Below are 13,411 nucleotides of genomic sequence, written 5' to 3'. Positions count from 1 at the left end.
AAATTAATAAATAAATAAAAATTAATAAAATAAGCACCTATTTTATTCAGAATGTATCTTTGCTGTCGATGAATTGGGTTGAACTGTTTATCCCCAAATTCTGACTATTCTTTTGCTCCTCAATCAAGAGAAGGATACAGCCACCTAGGTTTGCTGTGGCCCTCCAAGTACTTGAGGGTAAATTCCTTCACATACACACTGTGGGTCTTTTTTGAACAGCCAGTGCTCTAAGGACTTGAATTAGGCACACTTGATATCTAAACTGTTTCCTGTGCTGCTTTAGGTGCTCATGGAAACAACCTCATTGCTGTTCTAGCCAAATACATCTACCACAAACATGACCCTGCTTTGCCACGTCTTGCCATTCAGCTGCTGAAACGTCTGGCCACGGTAGGATCGTACTTCATGCACACACACTGTTTATATGAGGGTGTTTTTTTCCCCCTGATTACAAAAGACATGCTCAGGCCACGTGCAGCGGCTTAACGCCTGTATGTAATTCCAGCACTTTGGGAGGCCAAGGTGGGAGGATCATTTGAGCCCAGGAGTTCAAGACCAACCTGGGCCACATAGTGAGACCCCATCTCTAATATAGAAAAAAGGAGAAAAGGCTGCGTGCGGTGGCTCATGCCTGTAATTCCAGCACTTTGGGAGGCTGAGGTGGGTAGATCACAAGGTCAGGAGTTCAAGACCAACCCTGGCCAAGATGGTGAAACCCTATCTCTCCTAAAAATACAAAAATTAGGAGGTCGGGCATGGTGGCTCACGCCTGTAATCCCAGCACTTTGGGAGGCCGAGGCGGGTGTATCACAGAGTCAGGAGATCAAGACCATCCTGGCTAATACGGTGAAACCCCATCTCTACTGAAAAATACAAAAAATTAGCCAGGCATTATGGCGGGCGCCTGTAGTCCCAGCTAATTGGGAGGCTGAGGCAGGAGAATGGCATGCACCAGGGAGGCGGAACTTGCAGTGAGCTGAGATCGCGCCACTGCACTCCAGCCTGGGCAACAGACCAAGACTCCATCTCAAAAATTAGCCAGGCGTGGTGGCAGGTGCCTGTGATCCCAGCTACTTGGGAGCCTGAGGCAGAGAGTTGCTTGAACCCGGGAGGCAGAAGTTGCGGTGAGCTGTGATCACGCCACTGCACTCCAGCCTGGGCGACAGAGCGAGACTCCGTCTCAAGATAAAAGGAGAAAAAAGACATGCTTATTGTAAAATATTTATTTAAATGTTACAAATAGATGTAACAGAAAGTTAAGATGCCCTATGATCTCCTTATTCCAAGAATCCCTATGGGCAGGGGGATATGCCATGCTCCAGATTTCTTTTTTTTTTTTTTGAAACAGCGTCTGGCTATGTCTCCAAGGCTGTGCTCCACATTTCTTATCTGTGTTCTTGTATTTTAAAAAGTATCGGCTGGGCGCTGTGGCTCACACCTGTAATCCCAGTACTTTGGGAGGCTGAAGCAGGTGGATCATGAGGTCAGGGGTTCAAGACCAGCATGGCCAAGATGGTGAAACCCCATCTCTACTAAAAATACCAAATTAGCTGGGTGGCAGGTGCCTGTAATCCCAGCTACTCAGGAGGCTGAGGCAGGAGAATCGCTTGAAACTGGGCAACAGAGGTTGCAGTGAGCTGAGATCACATCACTGCACTCCAGCCTGGGCGATAGAGTGAGACACCGCCTCAAAAAATAAAATAATAAAGGTATTTAGGGCTGGGCGTGGTGGCTCATGCCTGTAATCCCAGGACTCTGGGAGGCCCAGGTGGGTGGCTTGCCTGAGCTCAGGAGTTTGAAACCATCCTGGGCAACACGGTGAAACCCCATCTCTACTAAAATACAAAAAAATTAGCCAGGTGTGGCTGCGTGTGCCTGTAGTCCCAGGTACTCAGTAGGCTGAGGCAGGAGAATTGCTTGAACCCAGGAGGTGGAGGTTGCAGTGAGCCGAGTTCACACCACTGTGCTCCAGCCTGGGCGACAGAGTCAAAAAAAAAAAAAAAAAAAGTATTTGAGTGTGTACTTTTGTTCTTTATAAAAGCAGAATTCCTGGTACTGTTTTTCTTTCTTTTTTTTTTTTTTTTGAGACGGAGTCTCGCTCTGTTGCCTAGGCCGGAGTGCAGTGGCACGATCTCGGCTCACTGCAAGCTCCGCCTCCCGGGTTCAGCCATTCTCCTGCCTTAGCCTCCCGAGTAGCTGGGACTACAGGCGCCTGCCACTGCGCCCGGCTAATTTTTTGTATTTTTTTTAGTAGAGACGGGGTTTCACCGTGGTCTCGATTTCCTGACCTCGTGATCTGCCCGCTTGGCCTCCCAAAGTGCTGGGATTACAGGCATGAGCCACCGCGCCCGGCCCTTCCTGGTACTGTTTTTCTTTTGAGACAGTCCCACTCCATCACCCAGGCTGGAGTGCCGTGGCATGATCTCACTGCAGCCTCCACTCCCAGGTTCATGTGATTCTCCTGTCTAAGCCTCCCAGGTTGCTGGGATTACAGGCGCCCACTACAACACCCAGCTGATTTTTTTGTATTTTTAGTAGGGACGAAGTTTTGCCATGTTGGCCAGGCTAGTCTCGAACTCCTGATCTCAAGTGATCTGCCTGCCTCAGCCCCCCAACATGCTGGGATTACAGGCGTGAGCCACTGTGCCTGGCCCCTGGTACTGTTTTATGACTGGCTCCCTTCACTTGATACCATATCAAGCAGTCTTGATGTGCTTCATGCCACATGGGCACATTTGGACTTCCTTCATTCTTTTTTGTCTTTTTTCCTTTTTTTAATTTGGACTTCCTTCATTCTTTTTAATGTTTGCATATCACATCCTAGAATGGATGCATCCTGATTTATTTGCGCTACTTTCTGTCTTTCACTATTACAAGCAGTGCTGCAGTGAACATTATTATCCCTACCACCCTGTAAACATTTGTTTACAGTTCCAAAGATTTATGTAGGTATAAATGAACATGATATTTTTTATTAGATATTTCCAAATTACCTTCCAAAAAACATTGTAACAGTTTATGCTTATAACACCAAGTATTCTATCCTTGCTGCAAGGGCTTCATCATTGTTTAGTCTTTGCCAATCTAATAAGCAAAAAAAGTTTCACTTTTCAGTTTGTATTTATTTAACCATGAGGGAAGTTGAGCATTTCTTTATACTGATTACTGTCTTTCCTGTGAATTTGCGGGCATCTCATGCTTGTTTGTGGTGATGTCCCTTTTAGCCCAGAGCTGTAGTCTGGATGCTTCCCTTTCTGCCAATTTTCTGGGAGCTCTTCAGTGCCCTTCTGCGGGAGCCCATTGAGGTTTTTGTGGAAGCAGAGCTCTAAGCCTGTGTGTTCCGGTCTCCACCAGGTGGCCCCAATGTCAGTGTATGCTTGTCTGGGCAATGATGCGGCTGCCATTCGTGATGCCTTCCTGACCCGATTGCAGAGCAAAATTGAGGACATGCGCATCAAAGTCATGATTCTAGAGTTCCTCACGGTTGCAGTAGAGACCCAGCCAGGCCTCATCGAACTGTTTCTGAACCTGGAAGTTAAGGATGGCAGTGATGGCTCAAAGGTAAGCCTGTAACCTGGGATGACACTGGGAGTTGGCTCACTGGGAGGCAGATGCTGGGCTCTGCAAGTACAGCTGCTGGCAGTGGCTGTGGAACTGAACTCTTACCTGTCCCTTCTTGCAGGAATTCAGCCTTGGGATGTGGAGCTGTCTCCATGCAGTGCTGGAGCTGATTGATTCCCAACAGCAAGATCGGTACTGGTGCCCACCCCTGCTGCATCGTGCCGCCATTGCCTTTTTGCATGCTCTGTGGCAGGATCGGAGGGACAGTGCCATGCTGGTCCTCCGAACCAAGTAAGTCTGCCTCTGGGAGTAGTTTCATTGTTCTGGTCTATAAAATGGGAGTAATAATAGCTCTTATCCCAGAGGTTTGTTGTGACAGTTCACTGGGAATAAGAGTGCTTAGTCCTGGTTCAATACCTGGGAGTTTTACACTAATTCTCTTTCTAATGCTGCTGCAAGTATTAAGGATCTTTAAATATTAAGCACCTGGAAGGTTCAGTTGCTTTTGTGTTCCTGCCTTTTGCTAACTAGCTGCATCAAAACTCATTATTCTTGAGAAACAGTAGATTCAGGAGAGAGGGGCTTGCTCAAGTCACTGGATTGAATGAAACATTCCATTCTATTGGACCTGCTGGCACAAAGGGAAGGAGTGTTAAAAGGCTAAATTTGGGAGTCTGCTGTCTTATTTCCCTCCCTCCTCTTCTGTGGGGCTTTTGGGAATCTACAGTGGAAGGAATCTTGAAGAGTTTTTATTGATCAACTCTATAATGCATAAGTGTGATTCATGAGAGGAAAATGTAATTTTATCTATGGAAACCTTTCATTTATACGGGAACAACTGACTTATCAGACACATATTAGGATTGAGACTGGTAAAATATGAAGTGACGACCAAAGGGAGCTTGAGAGAGGAGAAAATGACTGTGAGAGGGAAAAAGTTATGATTTCAAACATTTATTTCCTTTTTAGACCCAAGTTTTGGGAAAATTTAACCAGTCCACTGTTTGGAACCCTTTCTCCTCCCTCTGAAACATCAGAGGTAAGCTGTGGCAGAGGGCAGGATGGTGGCTACAAGTCCCTTGGAGGAAAGGCTGTGGGCTGTGAGATGGGGCCGTAGACAATGATACCTCCCCTAATTAAACAACAGAATGTTCCCTTCACTAGAAACGTCTTTCTCAGGAAGTGCCAGCTTTCTGTCCCTTTGATGTCTTGCTTTGGGAAGGAAAGTTGTTTGCGTTACTGTGTGTTGGTGGCTCTGTGGTCTTCTCCATTCAGTTGGAGACGTTGTGGACCTGACGCCTCTGCTCTTGCAAGTCAGGACATTCACATTCAACAGGGGTTGTACTAACTTGTTCTGCAAGTGTTGGGCCCCTGCTCTGTTCCCTGTTTGATACACTGGGGGAGGTCAGTGATGCAGAGATGTGATAATTGCCTGTTCTGCTGTCTCCACAGCCCAGCATCCTGGAAACCTGTGCCCTAATCATGAAGATAATTTGCTTGGAGATATACTATGTAGTAAAGTGAGTACTTTCCCCTCTTGAGATTTTAACTGAAGGTTGGGGGAGTGGGAGTTGGTGGCCTACCACTGGGTGCATGGCTGGAAGAGCCAAGGCAGAGGAGAGAACTGGTTTGGAACCATTCATGGAAGGCCAGTGAGCTGTGTTCCTGGCCAATCCACCGATGGCATTTATGATTGTCAGAAAGAGTTATTGTGAAGCAAACTCCATGCAACTGGGATTTTATGGAGGAGGAATCCTGGAAAGGCCTCAGCCTAACCCACACGTTGGAGGTGTCCTGGAGCCGTCTGCCTTTAAGCCCATGCAAGGTCGTTTTCTCTGCCTCAACAAGGGTCTGTACCCATTATATTCCCATCTGCTTTCAAAATCTAACTGGAGGTTTTTTCTTGACACTGTAGGGGTTCATTAGACCAGTCATTAAAGGATACACTGAAGAAATTTTCCATCGAGAAACGCTTTGCCTACTGGTCAGGGTATGTCAAGTCATTGGCAGTTCACGTGGCCGAAACAGAAGGCAGCAGCTGCACCTCCTTGTTAGAGTACCAGATGCTGGTGTCCGCCTGGAGGATGCTTCTCATCATTGCCACCACTCATGTAAGACCCTTTTGGGGAGAGTTTTCACTTTGGTACCTTAGCAATGATGTGTTGACATGCCTAGCAGATACAGCTCCTTGTGCGGAAGAATTAATCAGGGTTTATCCCTGAGAGCTAAACTGTAATAGGTTCTATGCTGAGAGATTGGGACTGTGGGGTATTTGAGGGTGTTGGGTCCAGGAGACCATTAAGAGGAATGCAGAGAAGTGATTTGAAATCCTTTCAGAGTTCCTAAAGCCTCCTGTACCTCCCTTAGGCCTTGGCTGGGTCTTAGCTGCTCCCTGGCTGCATCTGCCTCTTATGCAAAGGCATAACTGTCTTCTCGTGCGGTGTACCTTGTAGATGCTAGGTCAGTAAATACTTGTTGACTAGTCAGCAGGGAGCTGTGACAGCTGCAGCAGCACCCTCTCTAAAAAGCAGTTTGTCATTGGTTCTAGAAACTGCATTTCCTGGTCTTAGAAAAAGAACAGAGGCCATTGTCTCTGTACTCTGTCTACTGGGAGTTGGTTTTGAGAGAGAGAGACAACATCTGGAAGAAATGCATTGTTCTTGGCTTTTCTGTGGTTTGACTCCGTCACGCTGTATCATAAGGACTTGGTATTGAAGTGTTCTTTCTTGGGGTATCCAGATTAATTTTTTTTTTTTTTCCTGAGACGGAGTCTTGCTCCGTCACCCAGGCTGGAATGCAGTGGTGCGATCTTGGCTTACTGCAACCTCCGCCTCCCGGGTTCAAGGAATTCTCCTGTCTCAGCCTCCCAGGTAGCTGGGATTATAGGTGCCCGCCACCACGCCCAGCTAATTTTTGTATTTTTCGTAGAGATGGGGTTTCACCTTGTTGGTCAGGCTGGTCTCGAACTCCTGACCTCAGGTGATCCACCCACCTCAGCCTCCCAAAGTGCTGGGATTACAGGTGTGAGCCACCACGCTTGGCCCAGATTAATCTTTTGACTTCATGAACAACTTCAGCTTGATAGATGCCTCCTTTTTCCAAGCACCTCCTACATCTGTGAAATGTGTTGCCTAGTGCCAGACTGCCCACATGCTTGGAGCTTTGAGCCTAGGAGGGGCAGGTTTGTGGCTACTCTTGCTGTGGCATAGTGGTTTTGGACCCCTAAGGCTCCAAACACACTTAAAGGCTCACCTGTCTTTGAGAATGGTTGATTCCCCAGGGTATGATTCCCCAGGGTATAACCTTTATGTCACCTGTCTTTTAGGCCCTAGTTAGGCAGCAGTTCTTGAATTGTAGCTCTGAAAATCCCACCATCCTCTTTCCCCAAAGGAAACCTATCTGGCTCTCTGTCTCACCTGTCTACCTATACAAAAGAAAAGAAAAAAAAAGAGAAAGAAACCTAAGTCCAGGATGTTGATCACCCATTCATTCTCTTAATGGCATTAGTGGAACGCTTCCAGGCATTGGGATACAGCAGTGAATAAGGCAGATAAGATCTTTGATCGCATAGAGAGTGCCCTATGATGGAGGAGGTAAATTATAAACAAATTTACCAATAAAAAATATGGTTTCAGATAGTGATAATTTGCTGTGAAGGAAATAATTAAAGTGCTGTGGTAATGAACACATGAGATAGAAGTAGTCAGGGTGGCCTTCTCTGAGTGGTGATGTCCCAGCTCAGAGCTGAATGTGTGAAGAAGCCTTCCAGGTGAAGCCCGTGGAGGAGAGAAGTCTAGGCAGATGGACTTGCAAGTGCAAAGTTCCAGCAGTGGAAAAGAGCTTGATATGTTCACGAAAGAGGCAAGCAGGGTTGGACTAGAGTGAGCACAGATGGGACTGATACTACGTCAGTTGGACCAGATCCTGTGGGGTCTTTGGACCATGTTGAAGAGCTTGGTTTGCGTTTCGCGGGCACTGGGAAGCCTTTCAAGGATTCTAAGCAGAGGGAGGACAGAGTCTCAAAGAGGAAGTGAACCTGGGCTTGATTCTGACCATATCTAAGGGTCGACAGAAGAACAGCAGGGCCTTCAAGCCCTATTTTACTTTATTCTTTAGGGAACAGGATCTCACTATGTTGATCAGGTTGGAGTGCAGTGGTGCAATCATGGCTCACTGCAGCCTCAACCTCCAGGGCTCACGTGATCTTCCCACCTCAGCCTCCCAAGTAGCTAGGACTACAGGCATGCACCACCATACCCAGCTAATTAAACATTTTTTGTTGTTGTTGAGATAGGGTCTCATTATGTTGCCCAGACTATAAGCCCTATTTTATTTTATTTATTTATTTAAGACGGAGTCTCTCTCTGTCGCCAGGCTGGAGTGCAGTGGTGCGATCTCGGCTCACTGCAACCTCCGCTTCCTGGGTTCAAGCAATTCTCCTGCCTCAGCCTCCCGAGTAGCTGGGACTACTGGTGCGCGCCACCACGCCTGGCTAATTTTTGTATTTTTAGTAGAGACAGGGTTCCACCATGTTGGCCAGGATGGTCTTGATCTCCTGACCTCGTGATCCGCCCACCTCAGCCTCCCAAAGTGTTAGGATTACAGGCATGAGCCACCACGCCCGGCCTATATAAGCCCTATTTTAAATCAGGGAGACTGTTTCACCAATGACTAATTGCCTAGCAGAGGACCCCATGTTTCTTGGCCTCTAAAATCTGGAAAATTTTCCCAGCTGAAACCTTTTTCTGTTCCTTTGCAGGCAGATATAATGCACCTGACTGACTCTGTGGTGCGTCGCCAGCTCTTTCTTGACGTGCTTGATGGAACCAAAGCGTTAGTAAGTGTGTCTGGGAGATTTCACATTTCTCCCAGGGAGGTTGTCTTTGAAGTCAAATAGCAGAGGTCATGAGTCTGCCAGCCAGCCGCACAAATAGTCAGGTCACAGGGCTCACGTTGGCCTGGGAGGCCTGAGACTGTAGTGGGTCAGCAGAGCTCTGCTGCTGCCATGCCAACCCTGGCTTCTCCCCCTCCACTCCACTCCTGTGAGCTCACTGCTGGGGAAGAAAGGCAATGAGGCCAGAGGTGCCCTGTGGATGGCATGCGAATCTTTCCACTGACTTCTGACTGGTGTGCTGTCTCCTTTCAGCTCCTAGTTCCAGCCTCAGTGAATTGCCTTCGCCTCGGCTCCATGAAGTGCACTCTGCTGCTTATCCTCCTCCGGCAGTGGAAGAGGTGAGGCTGTGCCAGGAGAGGCAAGCCCGAGGCCAGAGCCTTCTTGTCAGTGCCTGCTTGCCTTCCTGAAAGGGAGAAATAGTGGGTGGAAGCTGGGCTGGTTTTCCATCTTGAGGAATGGGAGTGACATAGCAGATAGGAGGTGAGGCAGACTGGTGGATATCCTGAGATGGAGCAGGGGCAGTGTGTGGCCTTTTATGAGGTATTTTGTCTCACTCCCCACCCCGTATTCTTTTTTTTTTTTTTTGAGACGGAGTCTCACTCTGTCGCCCAGGCTGGAGTGCAGTGGCGCGATCTCGGCTCACTGCAACCTCCACCTCCCAGGTTCAAGTGATTCTCGTGCCTCAACCTCCCTAGTAGCTGGGATTACGGGCGCGCGCTACCATGCCTAATTTTTGTATTTTTAGTAGAGACAGGGTTTCACCATGTTGGCCAGGCTGGTCTCGAACTCCTGACCTCAGGTGATCCACCCGCCTTGGCCTCCCAAAGTGCTAGGATTACAGGCATGAGCCACCACGCCTGGCCCACCCAGTATTCTTTCTAGAGAGTTAGGTTCTGTGGATGAAATCCTTGGACCCTTGACGGAGATCCTGGAGGGAGTGCTGCAGGCCGACCAGCAACTCATGGAGAAGACCAAGGCCAAGGTGTTCTCGGCATTCATCACAGTGTTGCAAATGAAGGAGATGAAAGGTGAGGGGCAGAGGCAGGGGGAGCAGCAGCTGCAGTCTGCCCACTCCTGCTGACAGCCAGGCGGGGCTTCCTTCAGCTTAGGGCTACACGTTTCTTCTGGGACTTTTGAGTTTCCAGTCTTGGAATTCTTACCCCAAGAAAGCTATTTTTTTCCCTCATGTGTCTCTCCCTCCTCTCCCACTGGACAGATGCTGTCCCTCCTAGCGCCCTACTACATCTCCAGCCCCTTCCTAGGAAGGAAACCTTGGTGTACAGTGAGAGTTGGCCTGGTGAGCATGACAGCGTCCCTCCCTGTCTATTCTGCAGTAAGTGACATCCCCCAGTACTCCCAGCTGGTGCTGAATGTCTGTGAGACCCTCCAAGAGGAAGTGATTGCACTCTTCGACCAGACCCGCCACAGTCTGGCATTAGGCAGTGCCACAGAGGACAAGGACAGCATGGAGACTGACGACTGTTCTCGGTCCCGGCACAGGGACCAGCGTGATGGGGTGAGAGAGTGCCCTAGAAGGCCATCCGTCCTTTCCACTGCCCGCCAGCTCTGTGCCTGACTCTGGGGATAACTAGTGATCAAGACAGATAGTCGCTGCACTTCTGGAGTTCACGGCCTGGTGGGAAAGGTTAATAGATCAGACACTGCAGAAAAGCAGAAGTAGCCCATTGTACTGCAGGAGAGAAGTGCAGGGAGAACTTAGTCTCACTTCTGACTTGAACTGGGACTTAGGTGCCTTTTCAGCAATGACTTAGAGATTGTAGCCGCGGGCAAATGCAGGATCCGAAGTGAAATAGGAAATGATGTAAGGCTTTTAAGCGGGGGAAAAAACTGATCTGATTTTTACTCTAGAAAGATCACTCTGGACTTAAACTCCAGGCCTCAAGCCATCCTCCCAGTTCAGCTTCCCAAAGTGTTGGGATTACAGGCGTGCCCAAGAAAGATCACTCTGGATGCAGTATTGAATAGTATTTTTCAAATTGTGGGATCATGACCTATTAGAGAGAGTCTTGAAATTAGCACATTTTGTTACAACCAGTATTCTTTTTTTTTTTTTTTTAGACAGAGTCTCGCTCTGTCGCCCAGGGTGGAGTGCAGTGGCGTGATCTTGGCTCACTGCAAGCTGTGCTTCCCGGATTCACGCCATTCTCCCGCCTCAGCCTCCCGAGTAGCTGGGGCTACAGGTGTCTGCCACCACGCCCGGCTAACTTTTTGTATTTTTCATAGAGACAGGGTTTCACCGTGTTAGCCAGGATGGCCTCGATCTCCTGAACTCGTAATCCGCCCGCCTTGATCTCCCAAAGTGCTGGGATTACAGGCGTGAGCCACCACGCCTGGCCACAACCAGCATTTTTTTAAAATAAAGTAGAATAAAGTGTTTAAGAAAATATCACTGTGCTTTGTGTGATGTTAGGGTAGGTATTATTAGTGAAAAACTGTAAACGTGTACATGAGGATACAGTCTAAAAAGTCTTTATGGGCCGGGCACGGTGGCTCACGCCTGTAATCCCAGCACTTTGGGAGACCGAGGCGGGCAGATCATGAGGTCAGGAGATGGAGACCATCCTGGCTAACACGGTGAAACCCTGTCTCTATGAAAAATACAAAAAATTAGCCGGGCATGGTGGCGGGCACCTGTAGTCCCAGCTACTCGGGAGGCTGAGGCAGGAGGATGGCGTGAACCCGGGAGTGGAGGTTGCAGTGAGCCGAGATCGCGCCGCTGCACTCCAGCCTGGGGGACAGAGCGAGGCTCCATCTCAAAAAAAATGTCTTTATGACTCTGGGTCATGGCCAAAAAGAAGGTTGAAAGGCCACTGGTACAAGGATAGATTAGAGAGGATGGAGCAGGACTATTTAGGAGATGGTTGCAGTAGCAGAGCAAGAGGTGGCATCGGGCAGGGTCGTAGGGGTCCCTCAGACTCCATGTGGCAGAGTTGGTTGGAGTGTCCAACATGAGACGAGGTGGCTCTGACAAGGGTGGTGGCAGTGTGGGAGGTGGGAGGGAAGAGGCGGGGGTAGCTCCAGTCAGTTTAGGGTTGGTCATTAGATTGGCTGGAGTTGCTGCTGTTCATTGAGAGCTGGACATAGGAGAGGGGCAGGGTGGGAGAGAGTGTGCATTCTGTGTTACTCAAGCTCACTTAGCAATGTGTGTAACCAAGCAGGTCTTGGGCAACCAGGCCCACAGCTGCCTGTCGTCCTCTTCCTCCTCCTCTTCTTCTTCCCCCTTTTACTCATCTTTGCCTCTGGGCCCCAGCAGGTGTGTGTCCTGGGCCTGCACCTGGCCAAGGAGCTGTGTGAGGTAGACGAGGATGGTGACTCCTGGCTGCAGGTAACCCGCAGGCTTCCCATCCTACCCACCCTCCTCACCACTCTAGAGGTGAGCCTTCGCATGAAGCAGAACCTACATTTCACTGAGGCCACATTGCATCTGCTCCTCACCCTGGCTCGCACTCAGCAGGTAGGAGGCCAGCCCGAAGGCAGGAGGGAGCGTCCTTGCTTGCCTGGGTGGGTTCTGACAATCCCAGAAGCTGTGATCTAGCCTGAGAGCCCTACCTACCCTGGGCAGGGCAGGGGCAGGCTCCATCTCATTTCCTGTCTTTCCCTCCTCCCAGGGAGCCACAGCAGTGGCTGGAGCTGGCATTACCCAGAGCATTTGTTTGCCCCTTCTGAGTGTGTACCAGCTTAGCACCAACGGCACAGCACAGGTGAGTGTCAGGAGCTTGCCAGGAGGCCCAGCCTGGCCACCCTACAGTTCCAGTTGAAAAGTGTCCTCCCCTACCTTTCCCCGGAAGTTGCTTTCCTCTAAATTGCCTAATACACTGATGGTGAGGAATCTTCCCTGCCCCCAGGCGGATCTCTAGCAAGAGAAACTCACCACTAAAAGGCACCGCCTGGCCTTTGTGCACTACCTCTGGGAGATGGGATGGATTCTTCCCATTGCAGGTGTGAGGAAGACTAAACCAGATTGATAACACATCCCTGGACCAGGCCTCTAGCCAAGGCAGCTGTCCTCTCCTGTCATTCCCAAAGACAGTGTGTCATTGTGACTTCTCCACCCCTGCACCACCAGATCAGGACTGGGAGAAGGGAAGTGGGTGGTCTGGGGGCTTGATGGGGCCTCAGCACCCTGCCCTCTGTGTCCCTTGGTTATTTCTAGTTTAACAGATATCTCCTAATTTCAAAAGAGTCGTCTTCACCTGAACCTCTCTCTCTCATGAGAGTCGTGAAGTATTTGGTCATCTAGCCCAGCTACCCCTTAGAGGAAGTATGTAGGGGCCAGAGCAGGGCAGTGACATGTCCAGGTTTGCATAGCTCGTCAGTGGCAGACCTGAGTCTGGAACCCTGGGTCTTGTGTCTCAGCCTGGTGCTCTTTCCTTGAATCTGCTGGTGTTGGCCCCTTTCTGGCCCTGGTGGCCAGGCAGTGGCTGTGTCTATTCTGGGAGATCTTTTCCTTTCAGCGCAGCTGGGCTGCCTTAGTTACTGTACTACAAGGAGGTCCTGCCTCTCAGCAGGGTTCCTGAGCTTGTCTGCTGTTTGTATCTTAGACACCTAGTGCCTCTCGGAAGTCCCTGGATGCCCCCTCTTGGCCAGGAGTCTACCGCCTGTCCATGTCCCTGATGGAGCAGCTGCTCAAAACTCTGCGCTACAACTTCCTGACTGAGGCCCTGGACTTCGTGGGTGTCCACCAGGAGCGGACCTTACAGGTGAGGGGCTGCCTGCATCGCAGGGGTGGGAGTTTCAGGGTAAAAAAGGTTCTGGGCCATTCATGGGGCAGGTGGGTGTGGAGCCTGGGCCTCAGTAGCGGAGGGTTGTTGATGCCTTCATTTCTGAGATGCTCTAAGTACTCTGCCGGCTCACTGGCCAGCCAGTCTGCTGAAGGATGGGAACGGTCTCGGGTCAGAATCCTGGTTGTACCACTAAGCCATTTCTTTGCCAACT

The 13,411-nt window shown here is 49.6% G+C and overlaps 1 protein-coding gene across 4 annotated transcripts in view; it reads left to right on the top strand.

Annotated features, from left to right (window-relative positions):
- NUP188 (nucleoporin 188) overlaps positions 1–13,411 on the top strand; it is a 57,217-nt gene that overhangs the window by 39,978 nt on the left and 3,828 nt on the right. Inside the window, exons 25-37 of one of the 4 annotated variants that reach the window (XM_024345915.2) lie at positions 317–390; positions 3,355–3,561; positions 3,683–3,852; positions 4,531–4,600; positions 5,014–5,081; positions 5,477–5,672; positions 8,321–8,398; positions 8,708–8,793; positions 9,338–9,483; positions 9,790–9,971; positions 11,730–11,930; positions 12,085–12,177; positions 13,018–13,176. In XM_024345915.2, the coding sequence (XP_024201683.2) occupies positions 317–390; positions 3,355–3,561; positions 3,683–3,852; positions 4,531–4,600; positions 5,014–5,081; positions 5,477–5,672; positions 8,321–8,398; positions 8,708–8,793; positions 9,338–9,483; positions 9,790–9,971; positions 11,730–11,930; positions 12,085–12,177; positions 13,018–13,176 (1,730 nt within the window). Of the gene's footprint in view, positions 1–283; positions 391–3,354; positions 3,562–3,682; positions 3,853–4,530; positions 4,601–5,013; positions 5,082–5,476; positions 5,673–8,320; positions 8,399–8,707; positions 8,794–9,337; positions 9,484–9,789; positions 9,972–11,726; positions 11,931–12,084; positions 12,178–13,017; positions 13,177–13,411 lie in introns of all 4 variants that reach the window. The other 3 variants (XM_009457459.4, XM_520414.8, XM_009457457.4) reach the window with 3 other exon arrangements.

This window comes from Pan troglodytes, chromosome 11 (genome assembly GCF_028858775.2).
Source record: "Pan troglodytes isolate AG18354 chromosome 11, NHGRI_mPanTro3-v2.0_pri, whole genome shotgun sequence".
Taxonomy (NCBI): Eukaryota; Metazoa; Chordata; class Mammalia; order Primates; family Hominidae; genus Pan; species Pan troglodytes.
Note: the sequence above shows the minus strand (reverse complement) of the source record. Positions and strands in the feature narration are given on the sequence as shown.